The sequence below is a fragment of the Cygnus atratus genome, chromosome 13 (assembly GCF_013377495.2).
Source record: "Cygnus atratus isolate AKBS03 ecotype Queensland, Australia chromosome 13, CAtr_DNAZoo_HiC_assembly, whole genome shotgun sequence".
Taxonomy (NCBI): Eukaryota; Metazoa; Chordata; class Aves; order Anseriformes; family Anatidae; genus Cygnus; species Cygnus atratus.
In genome coordinates, this window is record NC_066374.1 from 8,336,197 (window position 1) to 8,359,206 (window position 23,010).

General features: G+C 40.0%; 1 protein-coding gene across 11 annotated transcripts in view; it reads right to left on the bottom strand.

Moving 5' to 3' along the window:
* The window catches only part of AFF2 (ALF transcription elongation factor 2), a 336,498-nt gene that overhangs the window by 23,129 nt on the left and 290,359 nt on the right, over positions 1-23,010 (bottom strand). For 8 of the 11 annotated variants that reach the window (XM_035541446.2, XM_035541445.2, XM_035541441.2 and 5 more), the window contains 7 exons: positions 17,881-18,043; positions 16,329-17,348; positions 14,049-14,173; positions 7,566-7,800; positions 5,562-5,701; positions 4,956-5,019; positions 1,491-1,627 (listed from right to left, as the gene is read on the bottom strand). In XM_035541446.2, coding sequence (XP_035397339.1) covers positions 1,491-1,627; positions 4,956-5,019; positions 5,562-5,701; positions 7,566-7,800; positions 14,049-14,173; positions 16,329-17,348; positions 17,881-18,043 — 1,884 coding nt within the window. The remainder of the gene's footprint in view (positions 1-1,490; positions 1,628-4,955; positions 5,020-5,561; positions 5,702-7,565; positions 7,801-14,048; positions 14,174-16,328; positions 17,349-17,880; positions 18,044-23,010) is intronic. The other 3 variants (XM_035541447.2, XM_035541442.2, XM_035541440.2) reach the window with 1 other exon arrangement.

A 23,010-nucleotide genomic window follows, 5' to 3' on the forward strand; every position in this document is an offset into this window, starting at 1 on the left:
TTAAGTGGCACACGTGTTGCAGCTCTCGAATGAAGATTTTCCGTCCATCCACTTCTGAATAGACAGACTGCTGGACTGAGTAACAAGATTTTCAACTGTGCTGTGTGGTTTTCTTAAAAAATAAAAATAAACATGGTTTTCCATGAAGAAGCACTCACTTTAAAGAATATTCCTACAGTTTACCATGCCATATGACTGTAGTTGTGTAGATCAGCACACAAAGTATTGAGCTATCTGCTGCTAGAGTGCATAAAGAGTTTCAGCACCATGAAGCAGATTTTCTTAATTCCACTGCTCTTGAGGGTTTAACTTGGATCTAAATGTTGAGTGAACATCAGTTTTTGTTGAATAATCTCTTTAGACTTTCTTCTTCTTAAAGAAGTGTAGGATGTTAAAATATGTTTTAAAATATTTAACAGGAGTATTATTTACCTGAGAGTAAGAGCTTCTTCAGATTTGATACATTTTATTATGTAAATACCTACTTATTCAAAATGTAAAACATGTATTATTTTTGGCAGTCTTTAATAGCTAATCTGGCATATTAAAATCCTGTACATCAAAAAACCCCACCTTTGTCCTATTAAAAAACAAACATTTACAGGTCTGATTTGCTTCCTTTTCTTCCTCTTGTGTATACTGCCAGTAATTACACCAACTTACCGATGATATTCCCAGCATACACTGGGGAAAGCAAAGATGTGTCACACTGAAGAAAAATCCTGTTGTTCTACTTACATGTAAATTTAATCCTGCTTGATTTCACTTTGGTAATTTGTGCAAGTAAAGCAAACAAAACCTTAGTTACTCAGGAGACCATCATTTCCACGGAGCCCACGCTATGAAATAGCTACAGGTAACAGTAGCAGATTTCCAAATACTGATTCAGGTATTTTATTAGTAAGTAAAGGCTCATTCATCTGTATTCTAGCCTACAAGTCTACAAAACTGTATTAAAACTAATTCAGCTGTTTAGCACTCTTTTATCATTGAAAAGTATACTTATTTAACACAATACATGCACAAAGCTTCATCTTTGACTATGATCTTAAGTGCCAGGCTTCAGAGCTTTTTTTAACAGCCAAGTTATAAACCTCTAAAAACAGGGTTTGTAATAGAAATCCTGATAGACTCACTTTAATGTTTTGAATTATAAAACTACACCTTTTAAAAGACAAGTGTCATTGCCAAACAGTGAAATTACTATACTTTACTTCCACCCACTACATTTCAATTTTAATTTTATGAATATTGCAAATTATAACACTCACATTATAACCTCTAAAGGGGATAATTTATAAAAGCAGTGTCCATCAATTATAAATTTTCCATGACATTAATAAAATGGCAAGAACTAATTATGATGACTTTTGAGATGAAGATGCCTTGGACAAATCATTAATAAGTTGAAACGATATTTTTTAAAACATAGCAGGTTCTAATTATGACTGAAATGAGATTATGAAAATGATCACAGAAAGGACATTAACCTGATGAGTTCCACAGTCTCCGAGTACATGGTGTATGGAGATTTAGCTTCTAATGGATCTCGCTCCATAGCGTTCCCGCACTCGATGAAGGAGAGGGCAGCATCAGCATAATTCACTGCTTTGCCAAACTTCTCCAGCTGAAATGGGAATGACACAATCAAGAAAATCCTTCAGCTTTAATTTCTAGGTAGACAGATCATAATACAAAGCAACACGAGCATTAGGATGAAAGCAAAGTGATGCCACTAGGTAAGGGTGAATTACACACAGAAATTAAAGCAAGGTCTATATTTTTGCAAAATCTTTTCAGGTAATACATGGCCAGGCAGTGCACAGAGGAAAGTCAATTGACATCCATGGATTTACACAGGCAATGAAGGACACTCAGCATGTTTGAACAAATCCATATTGCTCTTCAATATACGAAGTAAGTTTGCATGCTGCTATGCAAGGGTTAAGTAACAACTCCATGCCATATGTCAGATGTCACTCTCTGTGGTGATTGCTGACAAAAAAAAAAAAAAAAACTCATCACTTATGTGATGATTGAAAGAGAGGAAGGAAAAAAAAAAGGAAAAAATATAGCTCTGCTAAATATTTTATTTTACTAGGATTTTATTGCGAAAGGTTTTAGCCCTCATAATGGTTGTGATTAAACTGACTTAGACATACTGATTTCTTTTTTATGTGTAATGAATATTATATATGACATTTTTATAGGAAGTATTTTATAATAGTATTTAACATTTTCAATTTTTGATAGCTGGATGTAAGAATTCTACTAATGTGACATTTGATATAAGAGATCCAACATACTTTAAGTCATTTAAAATTTTCTTTGGATGTCTTTATCAAAATATTTTGATGCATCTGCATATGTTTTCCATTCACAAAAATGGAAGCCTATCCTAGCAATATATTAAGCAGAACATTTAATATTGGTTCAAGGTAACAGTATATTTGGCTTTGTGGCTACTCCAAAGCTGTCCTTATAACTAGTTCCCTCTGCATTCCTGGAAGGTTTTAATTTCAAGTTCTGCTCTTTCACACTGATTATGTACAAAGTCTTTGTACAACTGATAGGTATTACCTGAACGATCACAAAAGGGGAAATATTTTTATGTTTTCCCTGTACTCTGCTGGCTACTACTCAGCATATACTTCAAATTCCTTGCTTCAGGTCTTCCAAAGAACACTTCATGTAGTACAAAAAAAGGAAGTTGACTGTGAACAGATTTAGTATGGGCGTACACTGTGAACCAGAAATGGGATTTCACCCTGCCGTTTGCTCTATACTGACTCCAATGGAGTAGGTGGAATTACTCCAGCCCATCCCAGCACAGCTGGGAACAGAGCAAAGTCTCCAAGATCTCTTCCATATGGTATAGTTAGTGGCCACTGTAAAAAACCTGATGTCCAAATCAGCTGATTCCCCACTGCTGTTCCAGACAAGGACAGGTTTTCACGGGGTCACTCCCATATGATGCAAAATGCCCTGACCTTCACCAGAAATCTCTTTTCCATACAAGCTCAGAAACAGCATCGCCACGCATCTCATTTTCATTTGCTGACACATTCTGAGGTCACGTGCATTATCTTTCCAGCCACTGCCACACATCTTTCAGTTCTGTGTGATCTTTGCCATGTCAGCACCGAGTAACCAAAAGAAATTGTTTCCTTAGAGCAAATAACACTACGGGTTTGCACAGCAAATGTGCTACATGGAGATAATTTGTGTGCAGCTGTATGGGGGTGGGGAGTTGAGACCTAAATACCAGAGAGGAAAAAAAAAAACAAAACAGATAGCTTGTTCACGGGTATTTACGTCTGCCAACAAGTTGTGTTGTAGTGGATGGCCTCACGTTCCCGTAAGAGCACTTGGGGTGTCAAACTGCTAGTGACAGAAAAGGCCGGGCTGCAGGCAGCAGCATGATGTGCCGTGCCTGCTCCTCTTAGTTCTGCTTGAGAAACACCACTAATTCCACGAGGCATAGGCAAAGGTAAGAGGATGGAAGACAGGTCAACACTTTCTGAGTGAATCAGGCTGTGGAGGGAAGCGGATTGACATAGCGTGTTGACATCACCAGGAGCCTGAACCTGTAAATATTTGCTAGCATGGAGCAGGCAGCCCCATGCCAGAGCCACGTGTGCTTTCTCTAAAGGTCAGCCAGCTGTGGGAGGTGTTGTCAGTCTGCCTCTGCAAGCCTTCCCCATGTGCAGACACCAGGGCTCCGACTGAACGTGCTCTGAGCTGCTCAGTAGGGATCGGTGTGGGCCACCTCCTGCAAATGGGTGTATTGGGAGGGACAGCTGATACCTTGGTGACCTCAAGCAGGTAGCTTGGCACGTTAACTCTCCTCTACTCCTTCAGCCCATCAGAGAGCAGAAGGGAGAGCAATCTTCCTTTAATTTTTGAAACATAGCACGCAGTTGTTTTCTTTTTTTGACAAACACTTCTTCCCAGCTACAAAAATCTCTGCTGTGGAATGACATAATGTGCATACACAAAACCTCCAAAGAATAAAGTGAGAGGTGAATAATCACCCAAATTACAACAGAAGAAGAATTGGAGGGGTGAAATGAATAGCCACACTCTGTTTTAGATGTCTTGGTTTAAATAAATAGGTGAGCCAAGCTCCACTTAGCCTGCATAAATGAGCTGTTGTTCTGCACTTTGTGAAGCATAGAGGAGCAAAGCTCTTATTGCAAAACAAGTGGCCATTAAAGGCACTTCAGCACTAGCAATATCTTGGATTGAATAAACTATGACAGAACTACAATCTGGCAGATAAGGTAGTTCTATCAAAACCCTTTGCAAAATTAGGTCAATCTTACTGGAATTTCAGCTGGGCCAAAATGAGAGAAAAATCTTTCCCAGCATTGAATTACCTCACTGCAAGATTTTTTTGGGGAAAAAAAAAAAAGCCTGTCGAGTCTTTATTTACCAGCCTAATAGCATGCAATAAAAATGAATGCATCATTTAAAAATCAATTCCTGTAAATTTTAAACAATTGGATTTGAAATATCAAATAGTTTTGCCCATGATAATGGGGTGGAGGGTGATTTGTCTTTCTTAGCTTTCTGTTACAGAGTATTTCAACACTTTTGGTTTGGGCTCAAAGTGAGTATGAAGACAAATTTCAAAAACACATAATCTTTTAGATACTATTTTACATCCTTTGCACACAGCATGACTGTTGCTTCTCCCCAGAAGAGATACCAGATATTGCAAAAAGTTTCTTTTTTGGGGGAATGACACATTAAAGTCTAGGAATGGTGCTCTGGCTTTGGCCTGATGGTCAAATGGTTGCAGACAGTTTGTTTATAGAGTTCAGTCTGAAACATACTTCAGTCAATAGCAGAGTTCCTCTTGGTTTCTGAGGCTTTAGATGAGACCCAGAATACACATTTCTGTAATACTCAGCTCCATAGTGGAAAAGGACAAAAAAGCCTTGAAATCTTACCAATGCATCTGCTTTATGCTTTAGCTTCTTAGCCTCTTGCATGTAATAATCTGCGTTGTGGAGCCTTAAGAGACAGAATCAATTATTTCAAGTCTTTGTTTTCATACAGTTGGACAGACATTGTTTGAGAAAAATGCTGACTGCTTCCAAGAACAATTCAGATATATACACACCACTTAGATATATACACCCTCTTTCAATATTAACCTGATATTAATCTGAAGTTACTGTATGCAAAGTTTTGATGGGTGACCTGAATGCAAAATAACTAGCTGTGAAAACTGGCCACCCACAGGAGCCATTCACAAGTGCTGAACAGAGGAAAAGGAAAAATAGTTTAAACTAATTAAAAAAAAATGAAGAAGAATTACTGTGAGCCAACATTCATGATCTGAAAACATTTATCAACAGAGACTTCATTAATCAGTGACAACAGTTCATTTGTAAAGATTAAAACTGTATGTGCCATTGTGCAGCACTATCCACGCAGGTGCCCAGTGCTAACATTAAAAACCAAAGATAAGCTCTTTCACTGGGAGCTCTACTTGTATGAAAATCCTAAGTATCTAACATGCAACTAGCACAAAGAGATCCAATAGTACTTACACATCATCAAATGTAATTTTAGGTCTTCTGGGCTCAGAATTCCCATTAGAAAGAGTTGGCATTGCAGACCAGATGTCTGTTTCTAGATGGCTGGTATCAAGAAGAGCATTGGCTGTTGGTGCATTGTGGGATTCTTCCTCCTAGAAAAAAGGACTGCAGTTAATTCTTCATAATTCAAAACATATAGACGCATAAAAAAACTAAGGTGCAAAGTAGCATGCATATGTAGCCAACTACATCCTGGAAACCTCATGAAACCACCTTCCATCCTTTCTAATGAGCCTATTAGATTAAGTAAGCATTATGACTTCACCACTGACCCCTCACCTGAACTCACTTCCCTACACTCCAAGGTGAAAGCCAGCCTGGGTAACACAGTACTGACTGGAGACACTCATTAAAGCCAGCATGGGGAAATCTAATGCAGAAGGGCTGGATGTAAATGACTTCATTTGAGGTGGATCACACTATTGTCACCTTTTTCTATAGAATTAGTAGGTAACTGCAAGGTGTCTGTAAAGTCTGCTCAGTTTTGAGCAAGGAGTAGTTTCCTCACCCTTGTTACGCAGAACATGGAGAAGAATGGAAAGCAGAAGTCAAGAGTTGTGACTCTGTATTGATTAAAAATAGAAGCATAACAGAAGCATTTAAATCAGGCAATTGCAACTTTCACGCTATGTCCGCAACCAGATAAACTATATTTAAGATGAATCAGTGAACTAATAAAAGAATTCTAGCTTATTTTAGAAGACAAATATTTTGGGTACCAGGATAATAGATATGCCAAGGATAAATCTGACTGGAGGTGCTGGGAGGGAGAGGAAGTGGCCCTGCTGTTTACATAGCATATTTTATTTGCTGACATACGCAGTTCATTTTGGCATTGATTTCAGTTGAAGGTGTGTGTATTACTCTCGCAGCTTGAAGTGACACAATGGTATCAGAAAGCAACAGGGATGAATGAATAAGGTGAAGCAATTTGTCACCTATGTTCCAATACAACTTTTGAGTTTTACTATTACAGAGCATGGCAACAACCTCTCACAAAGTGTCGAACTGTGAAAAATGGGGCTACACGTGTCCTTTTCTGTGGCTGAATTCTCTTCTTGTCTTTTAATTCTGACAGTGATATTAAAATACAATTCTATCCTAAGTGATATATTTGAAATTCCAGTGGGAGGATTATCTCCTAAAATGGGCCAGAAAACTAAGGTTTCCCTCTTTATTTTTTAAAGAGGATGACCAACTGATGTGAAATTTTACTTTTTTTTTTTTTTTTAAATCACTTTGCTATGCAGCTTCTAGCTTTGTCTCTTTTTCATGTATTTTTAGTAAAAAATCATCTGAATCTGGTGAAAGGCAAGAAAGAAAGTACTGTCTATATGAAAATGTTTGGTGGGGACGTGGCCCTAACAGAATGGTGTTTTCTGGAGGGAAAAACATTACCACTTACATAATATCTAAAAGTTAGTACAAAATTCATGGAGATTAGGTGCAAATACGCCTTGCTGCTAAAGGCTGGGAGGCTGCAAACCTGCAAGAAGACATTTCTGTGTTGAGTGTGCTATGGCCAGGTATATTTTTGTTAGATTTTTATTTTCTGTTTAGTTTAGGCTACAACATTCAGTATAACTATACTGCTTAATTTTGCCCGATAATTTGTAGTAATGATTCATGTGAAAGATATAAAAATTCTTGACGTTTTATTTGCAAAATGTGCTTGTTGTGTCTACAGAGTTGGGTGAATAATTACAGCCAGTCAGTGGCTGCAAAGGCTTTCTTCTGAGGCTCAGGGACCAGGTGTTTCAGGGAGTGATACACAACACCAAGTAGATGCCTAATGCTGACCTAAAAAGCTCTGCAAAGATCTCACTCCTTGCTGCTTTAGAGTGAAACTACATAAGGATTTAAAAATAGATACTGGGAAAAAAAATCAAACAGAAGAAAGCTAAGTTAGTTTTATTTTATCTTGTTCACTTCCAGCAACTGAGGTCTGTTACTTACACAGACTCCTTTGGGGTTAGAAGAGGATTTATTTTCATTCTTTCTGTGTTTAGAAACAGAAGAGGAAGAGCTGCTGGTCTGAGAGGTGTTTGTGATGTTGGTCTCTTGGCTGAAGGAGCTGTTGTCGCTGCTGTGCCGCCGGTGCACGGGCTCATCCAAGAGGGGGGATAACGGAGGAGGGAACAGCTTCTCTTCTCTTTTCTTTGCCACCTTCTTCACTGAGCTATTGCTGTTCCTGGGACACAGAAAAGAACCAGCTGCATTTCAATCGCGGTTAATCCTCCGCAGCACAAAGCTCTAGATTTTATTTACTGAAAAGCCAGTTCTACCCTCAGATACCAGCCGTGATCCCCCATGTCCTAGAAACAAAGTCAAAAGGAGACAAGACAGACATAAAAGAGCCACCCCTGCCTTTTCGGCCTTTTCAATGGCTGCAGAAACCTCCTACTTTGGAGGACGACTTCCAGTGCATTAGTACAAATTGCACCCACTTTAAATGCTAATTTGAGTCAGTCTTCATTTGAGAGGTCAGCGAGGTTCTGACTCAGCAAAGTGCTGAAAAGTTTTATGCCCAGGGTTAGTTCCTTTGACATCAAGGATGGCTATTTACGTGTTTAACATTAAGCTTTTTTTAAGAGGTGGATTAGGGCCCACATAAGCAACCTTTGCAAAAACACGTAATAGCACATGCCACGTGAACAAAAAAAAAATAATTTATAAGTACAAAATGATAACCATAACAATAACAAGATAATAATTATTTGACCTCTAGAATAAAACCAATGTTCAACACTATATTAAAATGATACATTGTAGCTGGCAAAAGCCCTTGAGCAAATATTGGTTGATGAATTGAACGTGATTCAGAAAATGAATGTGGTTTTGACATGAAAGCTCTAGTAATATGATAATCTATTGTCTGTTTTATGTACAGAAATTGTTAGCTGGCTGGAAATGGCAGCTGGGATACACAGTTAAAACAACAAAAAAAAACACACGCTAGACCTTTCTCCCCTCAAATCCGTCAAGAAAAAAAACACAGCACCCTACCACTGTTTAACATATCAATCTACCGATAGATTTTTATTTTAGGTACTGTTCTAACCCAGTCAATGAAGATAACCTGAATTTTAAGCTTTTGTTAGACATGATATTGCACTATACAATCATTTACTTTTCATGATTATTGATTAAAATTTCAATAGCAAATTAAGTCAACAAGAATTTATGTTTCATTCCTAGTCGCTTTCAGTCAGTGTCAGGAATTATAGATTTACTTTGCAGTAAAGTAGCCGGTGAAAGAGTGCAACCCAGGTTTCCCTGCTCCTCATTCTGGCACCATGCAGTGTAACAGCACCCTCTCATTCCAGGCCAGCCTCTTTTGCAGTTTCCCCAACAGCATCAATCAATGATCAATGGTCAACAGATCAAACACCTGCTTTGATCATTCCCCTACTTTGGGCCCTTGGTGGTACAAAAATATTTCAGCCTGTTTTCATAACAAAGTGATATCAAACAAAACCCGTGTTTTAGATTTTATAGCTCTTCTACTCAAAACTATTTTAATTCAACTGAAGCAGAGCTAAAAATAACTTCATTCTCTAATGTTAAAGATCCTCAGACTGAAGAAATAAAAGGAGCACAGAATTCATATTGCCTTACAGTAGGACGGGTATGGATGCTGTCCTGTTTGGAAAACACATGGGCCTGAAGATCAAAGGAAAGCAACCAGGTCGGAGGAGACTGGCAGTTCTTTGCGGAGACTGATTTCATGCACATGTGGTCCTGCAAGCATGTCCTCCAAAAAGTTCTCACTCAAAGCCCCATCTGTTAGCTTCTTACCACCAAAGGGCATTTTGGAACTGAGACAAGTTACCATAGCTATAGCACAATAACACTCTGAACTTTTTCCAGAGGAAAGTTTTCCAAAGAAAAGCAAGCACTGCCCCAAGAAAGCATGCATGTGTTACTGAGTACAGAGGCAAAGCAGAAAATTAATGAAGTGCCCAGGAGCAGAATCCAAACCCTCTGCCTCCCAAGCCAGTGTCCTAAACAGGACTGCCCTGAGCGTGCTATTCAGTGGGTTGTCTAACAAACATGTATGGATGAGAGCACAGAGCTAAGTGCCCCTGCACCAAGAGGGGTGTGGAGCTCTTCCTTTGCCCTGGTACAGCTTTGCAAAGGGAACAGAAACTGAGTCTGGCAGATCTACCTCCAAAGTGTCTGAAGAAAAACTGAAGGTGAGCCATTGGCTAAGTCCACTTTAGGAACCACTAGTGAGATTTCTCCGCACATCTGTGGCTATTTCCAGGGCTAAAACAAGACTCTAGCACTAGCATGGAGTCTGTCACTATGTGGTGAAATTTAAGCACACACAGAGCAATCCAAACAACGTTCCTTGGTTGCTACACGGAGATGGGAAAGCAGTACAAGAAAAAAAAGAAAGAAGGCTGCAGGTACCATGGTAGAAGCCTCTTCTCCAACTGAGTGACAATTGTACATTCCAGAAGAGGCATCATATTCAGAGGCCTGACCTCCCTTTTGGGCAGTGTGTGAGACTTTGTCTGTTCACCTCACCTATGGGCTCATGTACAAGATAAAGCAAACAAAGATACAGAAGCCGTTCTGCAGGTGAGAACATGTAACCACAACTGAAAATGCACTTGAGGATATATTTTTTCTGCATAACTAAAATTCAAACCCAACAGCAATACTTAATGGTTATAAGTTCTCTTTTTTCTTTTTTCTTTTTTCTTTTTTCTTTTCTTTTCCTTTCTTTTCCTTTCTTTTTGCTAGTTGCCCACTTAATCCTATACATTTTCACAGGAATTACACTGATAATTTATTTAGCACTGTTACCTTCCTTAGGTTTACACCAAAGCATTTATGTTAACAATAACCTCCGTGAAATAAGTTGTTACCAGGAGTTAACCAGATTGTCACTTTGCTTTGGGCTGTTAATGGGCTAAGAAACTGGTCTTTGATTGCAGTAATCACTAATTTTGAATGAATTTATTACAATAATTACTGAGACTCAATGGTTTAATTGGCTGACATGATTGTTAGTTAAACTATATTTAAAATCTAGGGAGAAAGACAATAAAAGTGGAAGGAAAAAACACAAGCAGAACTGATGGTCTTCTGGCTGCAGGGTTTAATTTTTGTGTCTGAGAAGGCCAATTACCAAGGAACGAGAAGGCTCCCCATCTGCCTTTTTTTTTTTTTTTTTTTTCAGCCTGGTTTCTTTTAGGGCAGAAAGCAAGCAAGCAAGCAAGCAGGCAACAAGACGTAAGTGTGAGGGAATTGCCATCTCCTCTTACATTTCAAGCTGCTTTTTTTTACCCTCTCTTTATCCACTCCTTGTGGTATGCAGTGGTATCTCTGGCCTATTAGTGAGATAAAGCCATTGTCTGTACCGATCACTTGGCTTTCCTTTGCTTCTACTCTCCTGTCCACAATGAACTGCTGCACATTGACAGTGTATCTGATTTTCTGCAGGGGGTTAGCAGGGAAAGGTCACTCCCACATTAGCTTGGACCATATGGCAGCAAGTGAATGAAGCTGAAGTCATTGTCATAGATGTAGAAGGCTGTCTCTGCCTTGAATGAGCTGCAAGGAACGCCGTTGTGACTACCCAAAAGATCAGCTAATATGTTGCCACGTACAGGTGCATCTTTAACCAAAGGTCAAACAAAAGCGAAGAGGAAATCTTCAAAACCAGCCTGAAATGTTTGCCTCAGACATACGTCTAGCATGCCTGCTAGACGGCAGGCATGTTTCCCTGGTATGAAATTCAGACTCACAGTTTGCATCAGCACATAACTCTCTGTGTTGTTACAAACTGCCAAATGTTGGCAAATAGAGCTCTGTCTGGACTGGGTCTACCAATCAGGTATTTAGATATAAACGGTATTCAGCAGCACATACAATTAATGCTTAAATTAAAATTGCTCTGGCAAGCAAGTAAAAGCACAAACAATCCTCTGCTGCAAAGTGGGTAGCTGATCTGACAAAAATCTGACTCACAGCAGTGTTTCAAGTTATTACTATGAATTACTTGGGCACAAAACAGTATTGTTTATTTCTTCGTATGCTATGAAATATTAGAAACAGGGAAAATACAGTGATGGTTGTTTGAATAAGTATATTTTAAATGTCATATTAGATTTAGGAAAAGGCATGAGACCCAGACTGTGTGAGGGAAGGAACAAGAGAGATAACTGTTTGTACAATGACTACATACAACAGAATGGTTATTTGGTTGGGCAAATGGCCTTTAAGTTCACAACTGACCATTCCAAATTTCTACACTCAAATTGCATACGTAAATCATAGGAACTTGCGGAAATTAGGCATATAACTGCCCATATTAGACATGTAACCCTTTAAAACTCAATTGTGCATCCTCGCTTACTTTATTGAGCCCATACATTTCGGAACAGATTATGAGAGAAAGATATTTAAATGCCGAAACCAAACACAGGCAGCTAGTTGGAGTTGCAAAAACACAGGTGTACCTATCTTCCACTAGTTCCTCCCTGAATGCCTCCAAATTTTAGCCCAGAGATTGTGTTCTTTCTGTCAAAACATTCTTGCACCTATAAAAGAGCCCAGTGAGAGCTTCCGAAGCCTGCCTTGGGGTACTCGGCTTGTCGGCACAGGGACCATGTTCTAACAGGAGAGATCTACCATTCTTCCTGAGAGAGAACATCCACCAGGAGACGTAACACCTTCCTAATGGGTGAACTTCATTGTCAGCTGTAGCTGAATCACCCTTATTTCTCAAAGCCCTTTTGTAGAGAGTTCTGAATGAAAATGTAGGACCTTTGGGAGTAAAGAGGGTTTAAATGGCAAAGCCTATCTTTCAACCTTTCACCACTGAAGTGTGATTTTCCCCCCACGCCTTTGAACAGTGCAGAGTTTTAGACTCCCCTTTCTTCTTCCTCCCCTTAAAATTCTACTTAACCCTGTGGAAAACAGAACCACTCCTGAATGCTTAAAAACAACCTGGGACGGTCCAGAAATGTGTTGTCACACAGTTCAGTCAGCTCCCTAATCTTCTGGGAAATACATTGATCTATGTTCAGATGCATATCAGTGGGAGCTGAAGACCTGAATTATCAAATAATATTGCATTTGTATCAAATGAACTCAGAAGACACCAATAATAAAGGTAGTATGATGCAGGTCTCTGCAGTTGAAAAGCAGTCAGAAAATTTTGTTTCAAAACTTGAGGAAGGTGAGAGGAAAAGATACCATATAGAAATAACTATTGATGGACACAATTATATTTTAACAGAGAATACCAAAGGCTTGAAAGCTCTGAGGAATCAAATTAATGACCTGGAAAACAAGCTCAAATTAAGAAACATCAGGTTGGGGGTGGATCCTTTGGGCTTGCTGAAGACAAGAGTTGAAAGATTTTTTAATGGACTGTGGAGGTGTTGGGGATGGCTAATCCTTGATTCTCTCTGCAATATATCTCTACTCACTGTATTTCTAGCAATGACAATCAAGCAACACCCATCATGATGTTTATCAAATGTGCAACATATTATCCATCACACTGTAACTTCCAAATCATCTGCCTTTTCCAGAGTCAAACTCTGATCTTCTCAGTGGTATAATGAGGGGTTAGCTCAAGGACTGAAGTCCCTCTGTAATTACACCAGCACAAATAAATGCTCAACCTTCTTTATGGATTTGAAAATCTGTGTACTATTTCATATATGATTTTTGAGCTTTGTCTGAATTTAGATACTAATACAATCAAATTGTTTTCAGAAGCGCATTGAGCATTTGATTCTTTGCTTGTCCTACTGCGAAGCAGAAAGCAGTGCCTCATCTCAAAAACATAAAAGCACAAAATTGATGACAGAAGGGAATTGGGTTCTTTGGTTATTTATAGAATGTTAATCTGGTGATTATAATAATCAGAATCATTATTTACATGGTGCCTGTTTGCTGAAGCATTATAGCTGTATCTCAAAGACACTGAAAGGCACAAACTATTTGATTACATGTCTGCTGAAATACAATGCATGTGTGTCTGAATCAGTTAGGGTCTCACCCCTGGCACTGCTGTATGCACAGTTAAAGAATAAGTGAATGGAAAAGTCATTATTTCATTCAAGAAAACTGAGAACTGTCTCATAGGAAAACAATTTTAAAAATAATTTCCAGACAATCAAATGGATCCCATTCTGGCCATAGAGGTGAAGGATGATGGGAGCGAGAAAGAACCTTGAAAGAATGCAATATGGTGGAAGAAGAGTATTTCAGGATTGCGATGAGACTCTAATTTCCAGTAGCCCATCAGAAGGCTGAATGAATCTCATCTAAAACCATGCGGACCCTCTTCCTAATGGATGGGAATAGCAATGCCCGGTCACTTATGTTTTCCCATCTAAGACATCTGTAGAACAGTACTGTGAAATCCCTCATGAATGTAATGGGGAAAAAAAAAAAAAAAAAAGAACTTACTCTTTAGTGCTGGTTAATCTGTGATTCGGTATTGGAGAGATACAAGGTGGGAGCAAGCACGAAGCTGAAGGGTCCTCCAGGCGCTGCTTCTTGGTTTCAACAAAGGCATCCAGGTTTTCCGACTGCTTTAACAAAAAATGCAGAGCTTGAAAGATCGTGCATCTATGCACAGTTTCACTTGCCATTAAGAGGAGCTCAGGAATCTCAGTGTATTTCCTTTACAGAAGCAGCAGTTAAAATACTGTTCTAAGAGAAGTGGAGGTAACCTGAAATCAGGGCTAACAGTGCTCCAAACACATGACGTGAAGTTATATAATAAGTGACACAGCCAGATAATTAGGAAGCAAAACACCTCATGTGCTATAGTTATCTTCTGTAACTATACTGTAACACTGGAATTTAATTAATAATTCAGACAGAACGACTTGATAGCACCAAATGTTACTCAAGTAAATAGCTTTTACTCACTGACTTAATGGAAGTCACTGAGAAAACTTCCTTGAGTAAGTATTCCTCACAGGACTGAAAGACTACAGGACTGAGCTCTAAGGTGGCAGTCATCAACAGTGATAGCTGGTTGAAAATTTGCTTTGAAAGATTCCCTAATGCATGACTTCTGTGCCTGAACTAGGATGGTGCAAGCAAAGCTGATTACTGCTCTGTCACTGGAAACTTCATATCATCCTTCAAGCCCATTAGTAGATGTCTAAAATAAGTCTTTTAATAGCATGATTTAGAAATCCAAATCAGGCTCTTCCTACCCTGTTTTAACTGTTGTTATACCCTAAAGCCATTGTAATTGGTTTGTTTCCTCTTGGGTAGCACTGAACCGTCACACAGCAACTGAACAGGCTCTTTCAGAGTGTAGCTTATATTTGTGCAATCCCAGAGTGAGATTCCTCACATTGTTACTTTCTGATTCACAGTCCCAGCTAACGAAGTTCCAAGGCTCCAGCTTTCATATAACCCCTGCCCCCTATTTCCCCCTTTTATTTTTTTTCCTGGAAGCCCTATGTTTATTTTCCAGTACCATATTCTTGTTTTAGCCATCATACTAATGCACCGCTGTTTTAATAATTAGTATACCCATTGTACACTATTGTAAATACATATAAACATTGACATTTATACATCCCTTTCCTCTTTCTTTTCTCCTTCCCTCTTACCTCTCTGCCTTCAGTGTACAGCTAGAATATAAATTGAATAAAAACCTGCTGAGTTTACTCATGTGATTATTTCCACTTAATTCAACAGGGAAGGAGCCAGTGCAGTGACTCATGTAGGCAGGGGTGCAGACCCTGTGTCTGCCTGGCATTGTCTGACTTTGTCTTGCATTAACTCTCTCGTACCACTGGACTGCTCAATCTCAGCATTTCAATGCTGTTCAGAAGTTTGCCAGAACAGACAGCTGAAGTCACGTTCACAATGATTTATAAAATTTGGGGTATAAAAAATACGCTATGATGACTTCTCGCAGGGAGACCAGAGCACAACCATTTCAGCTGGAAAAAAAATGACTACAAAAATTCATTTATGATATAAAACCCCAGTTTCTTTTCTGAAAACACATTTAGTTTAAAGTGCATTGTCATATCCCACAAGATAGGATACCCTTGGGCATAAATAACATAAAACACATGATAAAACGTGATGCCTTAAGACAAAACATATTTGCTTTTCCAGGTAGCTGCATACAGAGAGCTGCTAGTTAAGCAAATGATATTTCTATGAATCAAATTCATTTGTATAACAAAACAATATAGAGACTAAATTCACCAGGAGCATAAGCAAGCACCATTCCATTGACTTTAATGAAGTTATGCCTGTTTAAGCCAGTGGTGAAAATGCATAAATTCTGCAGACAATAAAACTCTGCTTTCCAAACAGAAGTCACATTTTCTGAGTATGGCTGAATCCTTAGTAATATACACTTGTCATCGGGAGTTCTTCTGCAGATTACAGAACACTGCAAATTACTGGGCAAGTGAGCAAATACAGCGAAAAAGGTTGTATGATAAATCTCAAAAAAAAAACAAAAAAATACATCGTTAATTTTGATAGCTGGAGTTTGTGTTTTTTTTTTTTTTTTTAACTTGTTTCTGATGTTAACTTGTAGTGTACTGGAAAATGCACATCCTTTGTAAAAACAATGAAGCCTTAGTGGTACGATGCCTCCTCACAGCCCTGCTGCAGGTGCAGTGAGGAGTCAGTGACTGCAGTCCTGACCTCAAGGATGCACAGAAATTCAATGTTTTCCTCTGAACGATGAAAATGACTTACCTTGTGTTTCCTTTTGGATTTTGTGGATGGTTTTTCAGCTGCTGGGGTAGGGGACTCTCGAGATGGTCGTCTGTGTTTCACATTTCCCTCTCTTGATTCAGTTTTCACAGATGTGGTCTCAAAAGGCTCTTGCCCAGGTATCCTAGAGAGTAAACTAAGATCTATTTTCACCCAAAGAGATTTGAGTTCTTCATATTCTCTCAGTGGGGACAGAAGTTCATTTTGTACGATTGGGATAGGAGAAAAGAGCTGCTCCTCCAAGTCATTGCTGGTCTGGTCGATGGATGTGTTGCTGCCATTGCTAGTTAAGCTACTTACACTGAGGATGTTACTGCCAGAGTCCTTCACTTTGATGCCATTCGCCGGCCCACTGCAAGCTGGCAGTATCTTAGCCTGCAAGCTCTCCTCCTGGTCTGTATTTGAGTCAGAAGTAGACGAATCAGTTTCGATAAATTCCCGGGACTTGGGGACAATTTTGCTGGGGCCTCTGTACTTTTTCTTCTCCGAAGTGAGACCTGTGCTCGTTCGTGGTTCCTTCCTTGGAGCGGTCTTCCCAACTGCTGCTTTAGTTCGAACCTTTGGCTGCTCGGGGGGTTCCTGCGGGTCTTTTTCTTTGGGAGTGTTGCTGGTATTATTTGGTTTGGGCCAGTTATACTCTTCTACACTGGAAGTCCTTTCTACCTTTTTGGGTTGCTTTTTCCCAGTAGTCCTTTGTGAAGTTGGCTCATTATGAGCTGGCGACTTCTGCTTGGAGCTTTTTGCCTCTGGGGTTTTCTGGGCAACCCGTGGTTTGGCTTTCTCTCGGATGGGACTGAGGATCGCCCGGTCTTTGGAATCGGTCGGGGGCAGGCTGTTGTTGAGCTTCCCTTTGTTTTGCCCTTCGGCCTGCTGGCTGCTCTGTGGCTGGGAGCTGGTCTCGCTGTGAGGCTCATTTTGATTGTTGATGATGGTCTTGTTGTGGGGGTTCACTTTATTTAGCCATTTATCCAGCTGCCATTTGTTTGTCGAAGGGGGTTCAGGCTGCAATTTGAAGAACAACAAGGAACAAATCTCAGATAGAAGCAATGTTTTTCCCTTTAAGTGAAAACTTTTTAACACACCCTTTTATTTCAGTCAACTAGTGGTGACTGCTAGTTTTATGGGAGTATTTATGGAGTATTTATGCTTAATTAGGCTTCCTTATCTGGTTTACAATTTGGCCCTGAAGAAATTTAATACAACTAAAAAGTTTAGCTGGTCCCTGAAGATATAGTTTTGTCATGTTGCCTTTCCTTAGTCCCAGCTGAATACTGTGTCAATAAAATCTTCTCTAGCTACTGGCAAAAATCTAAATATTTCTTTAAAGCAATTCAAATGTAGGCCAGAAGGATTCTTCCAAAAGCTAGAATGAGTATGTGGGTCATACGCATAAAACTGCAAAGGGAGAAAAAAGTCAACAGCACCAAGCTGCACAGAATCCCAACATTTTCCTAACAGGGAGTAGGATTTCTCTATCTTCGATGCTTCCCCCCTCCAAACATCTGCCAGGGGATATCCGCAAAGGTGTTTTTACCTCCGGTGTGGCACTGCGTGACTCCTCATTGCACTCGCTGTCACTGGAGCTGCTTTCACTGTCGGAGTCAGACTCAGAGCTGCTCTCGGACTCGCTGGAGCTCCCAGAGCCACCGCTGGAATGGGCCAAGCCAGCCGCATGTGCTGCTGGCACCGGCAGGCCGCTGTGGGGAGAAGATCCCCTTGGGTCAGTATGCTGCTTGTCATTCAGATTCTGAAGTGTTGACCTGGGGGGAGCCACCCAGCGAACCCTGCTCACACCGACTGTCCTCAGCATCGGCTCCCGCTCATTCAGTACAGCCCCGAAGGAAGCTTCCCCGAAGGAAAGAGGCCATGGCACCACGTTGGGACCAAGGGAGCCGGCTGGGTTTATGCTTCGTGGGACACACTGATAATGGTGTTAATAACATTATCATCATCATCATCACCATGCTCAAGTGAGAAGCACTTTAGTTTCACTTTAGAGAGACTCTTTACACGGGCAGATAATGATAGGACAATGGGGAACGGTTTTAAACTTAAAGAGGGGAGATTTAGATTAGTTCTTAGGAGGAAATTCTTCCCTCAGAGGGTGGTGAGGCACTGAACAGGCTGCCCAGAGGAGCCGTGGATGCCCCAACCCTGGAGGTGTTCAAGGCCAGGCTGGATGGAGCCCTGGACAACCTGGTCTGGTAGGTGGCATCCCTGCCCACGGCAGGGGGTGGAACTGGGTGGTCTTTAAGGTCCTTTCCAACCTGAGCCATTCTGTGATTATATGATCACAAGCTTGAGCTTATTAGCCCAATGATTGCAAAAACTAACAATCGTACTTAAATAATTTATTAATGAAATCCTGCTTTCTTCATTTTTTGCTGGCTCATTTATAATTTATGAACAAAGGAAGGACATCAGGCAACTAATGTTGGACAGGGCATTTTAAAAATTAATTTTAATGAATACTTTTACACTGTGGTGTACAAAAACTACACATTTTTGACAACTCTCTAGGGACTACCCAACATTTTTTTTATTTATAGCTGTTTTTTCTCTCACGAGATGATTTCTTTATGATAATGTAGTGAGAAAATGGTGTTCAAGCTGAAAATAAGTCTCTCTGTGAAATCCATTTTTCTGTGTGTTCAACTGTCCTCCAAGGTGTATTCATTAGCAGTAAGCTGGGTCTCATTGTTTTTACTCAGCATTTATTTCTAAACTTAGAGGTTGGATGACCCCAGTTTTAGCACTGCCAGTCTGAATCTTTGTAAACTCATCTTTAATTTCACATTATTATTATTATTATTTTTGGTCAGGGAAATAACTGTAAAGTTTTATGTCTCTTCAGCTGATCTATGTAGAGACTTTTTGATGATTGATTTTAAATTTGTGAAGCTGACAAAGCAAAATGTTTGAAAATTGACACCATTTGCTAGTACTCTTTTATGGATATTCAATACCTCACCTTAATATATCATATGCTGTGTGTGTCCCATGTCTAGTGATCCAGAGAAGCCCTGAAGTTATAATACTGCTTTCCCTTCCTTTCTGCTATCTGCTTTTCTGTTTTTCTTTGAGAAGGATTCATCTAAGCCAGGCACATGCCCTCCTTCACCTTTCAGAGATGCTACCTGCATCAAGATGCCCTCTTAAAAAACATAGTAACCAAGAACGTGGAAGTAAGAAGAGCCAGAAGAAAACTGATCCTGCTCCACTAGAGCCTTCAGAAGTATTGCCATTGGCTTCCATGACAATAATAAATGGTCTTTAATTTTCTTCTCATGCTAAGCTACTTTCTCTCTCCCCCCCTTGTTGGTAAACCTATCCCTTACACTGTGGTTGGTAACATAACTGTCTCTTTGAGCATTGCAACGGCCCTGCAGTGCCCATTGACAAAACCAGCTTGGTGCTTTAGGGTGCATTAATGAAACGAAATTACTCACTTGGGTAATTGCTACAGATCACTAACTTTGTTGCTCATTAGAGCGCATATACTTTTTTTTTTTTTTTGTCTTCTAGAGGCTCAACTGACTCTAGTAGAGCTAGTTACCAAATTTCAGCTGGAAGTAACAGGTAAATATAAAGAACAGATGCTTTTAAAAACATATATAATACTTTTGGAAATACCAATAATTAAACATGGATACATTACAAAATTGATCTTAAATTTGTATTTAATTTCAATTTTTAGAAACCATTTGTGCACTTGTTTTTCTTTCTTTAACTCTTCTTTTCAATGAAGCACATGAAAGTGTAGGGAAATAACTTTTTCACTTCTTTTTTACAGTAAATAAGGAAACAACAGTGGGGTAAAAGTGAGCGTGATTGTGGGGGAGTTTGACTTGCAATTCAATATCTTGTAGTTTTGGTCTTATATTTTCTGTTTGGGAAACACTGCAAGTAGATGAAAACTGACTTTTCCTACTTTATTACAATTGTTCACAAGAAGGAATAAGAAAAAACAAAGTAAACAAAAAAACAGAAAACATTACAAGGATTCCCAATCTGAGTAGGACAACATGACACTTCTGTTCTAAAATAACAAAATGCAACATCAACCTTGAAAAAAGTGTTATTTACAGTTATCAGAACAAAAAAGTTGTAAATCAGAAATAGCTTTTCCCCTAAATCTGTAAGCTTCATCTGTTTCACTTCTATTTTTTCTTTTCACCCCAAAATGGAAGTGAGCACAGCAATATTAACATTTCATCCTAGCTGAAAACCCCAGTTCCCACCTCCCTAGCAGAGAGCTATCTGCAAAGACAAAGAAATGTTTAAGCACCAGCAGCTGCTCTGAGAGCACAGGGCTGAGCATCGGGCAGCATGGCATGGAGCAGTCGTGCAGAGAGCAGCAGGGCCGTGGTGCACCAGCCGCCTGCAGGGATTTACCGCGCCTTTGGGCAGGGTGTGTAAGCCTGCACCAGCCTCTTGCAGTGACAAAGCTCCTTGTCTGGGGTGGTTTATGTCAGGGCAAGGTGGGTCTGCCCACACCTATTTATGCGGGCATGCCCCCCAAAATGCTCTGTTGTCAGTGCTTGCAAATTTGCCCTCATTAAGATCACTGATTTAAGAATATTGCCTCTTATAACGGATCAAAGAAGAAAAAGCCAGCATCCCAGCAGGTAAGGCCCGTACCTTTCCAGCCTGTAAATACAACCTACATCATTCAGCACTTTGGAAGAGAACCGACACTGTAGCTGGGATGTGCCTACATAAAAAAACTGGAGTTGTATTGTGGCAGACTGCAACTGTCTGACAAAGAACTCAAAGGGCAAGACCGAAACCATGGAAATAGATGGCAGCTCCAACCTGGCCTGATTTCCTCTCTTTCTGCACACCAGCCTCAGAAAAAAAGTTATCATATGCCAAAGATTACTGAATAACATAGCTCAGCAAGCTTGCAGGAACCAGACAGACTCAAAATAATGTTTTTTCATACGAAACACAATGAGGTCATATTTGTCTTTCATCTGGGATAATAAAATTATGCCTTGTCTACATCAGGCGGCTTCATGCTGAAGACATCATTGCCGATCTATATTTTTAAAGCAGAAGCATTCACTTTTCATCATGTAGTTTGAGCTGAGAGTAGCCCTGTTTGTATGCATTGCAAAACAATCAGATAAGACACGAAATGCCTTTCCTAGCATCTCGCAGTACTAGAGAGATCTTGCACACAGCTACATGCACAGTCATCTTCTAATAATGTTGATCAGCGGAACAGAAGAAAATATACAGAGCTTTCACAAAGAAGTGCATGGAAAAAAATCTGTGTTGTCTTCTGTGCTTCTTTGTTTGTTTGTTTGCTTGCTTTTTTTTCTTAAATAAAATAGATCTTTAATTCAGAAGAACAGGTTGGTTTGCACTCTTCCCAAAGACTTCTTCAGCTTTAAAGCTAAATCACATGCTTTAAAAGATGCTTGGATAGATTCTGCAAATGTGCATTCAAGCAGCTGTTACATGAATAAATTGGGCTTCTTCACATAACTATCAACTACATGAACTCAGGGTTGCCTCTGTAAAAGACTTTCAAAGCAAGCTTTGTTGTGTTGCTAAGATCCAAACAAGGAATGCCAGCCTGGACAAGGTTTAAAATGGATTTGAAGCATTTTATCATCAGACACAAGTCCTCAGAGTGACTAAAGGGGGCAGGAAGCACTGGTATTTGAAACTCTTGAATTTTTATTTCTCAGCAGGAGATGAACGCTTATATTGTCCACTCAAACACTGAGGAACAATGTTTTTATTTCATTTGAACTGAAAAAAAAATTAATAAAAACAATGCTTCACAATGGAACACAGTATTGTTTGGGTAAATAACACTTAGAAGAAAGCCAGTTCATTATTATCACTTGAGATTGGAGGCCCCTACCGAGCCCAGTGACCTGCTGTGCCAGGATCTGTGTAAATACACGATGAGACAGTCCTTGGGCCAAAGAGCTTGCAATCCAAACACACAGAGCAAACATTAGAGGTATTACGATCACCCTCGGACTCAGTGCAGGCCTGACAAATTCTGTGAGCATGAAGCCCCTCTGCAGTTAATGGAAACATCAGTTCTGACCCCCTTTTCACTTTGTGCTCCACATTTTCCCAGCCGCGTGCTCAGCACATGAGCTGAAACCCTGCAGGGCAGTCAGACATGCTCAACCCTCTCCCAGAGCTGTGCCACAAGGGTGCTATCTGGGAGGAAAAACACACGTGATTCAACAACACGGCTCCCCATTCCTCAGGCCAGCTAGATCAGTGTCTGCTTACCCTTCTCTGAAGCTGCTTTTCTCGTGCCACAGAGACAAGAGCCGCTGGAGCAGTACTCTAAGTACTGCAAGTACTCCCATACTGCAAGTGGAGGAGAATCAACTCTCCATCCTTTGCAAAGGTCATCGTGATAATGCCTCTAACTGCCTGCAGGCTGGAAAGCATTTCTGGTTGCCTCCCTGCTACCAAGAAATGAAGCAGACAGAACAGACTTGCACATCTGGAAGCAATTTGGAAGGAAACTCTTCTGCAGCACTTCTACCTATCTCCCTTCTGCTGCTTTTGCAGCATGTGGCATTTCCCCTGTCCCTTGCTGCTTGGCAGCAGGATTGGGCACAGCGTGGGCACAAAGTATGAGATGAGAAATATCTTGGAGGAGAGGACAAACACCAGTATCACC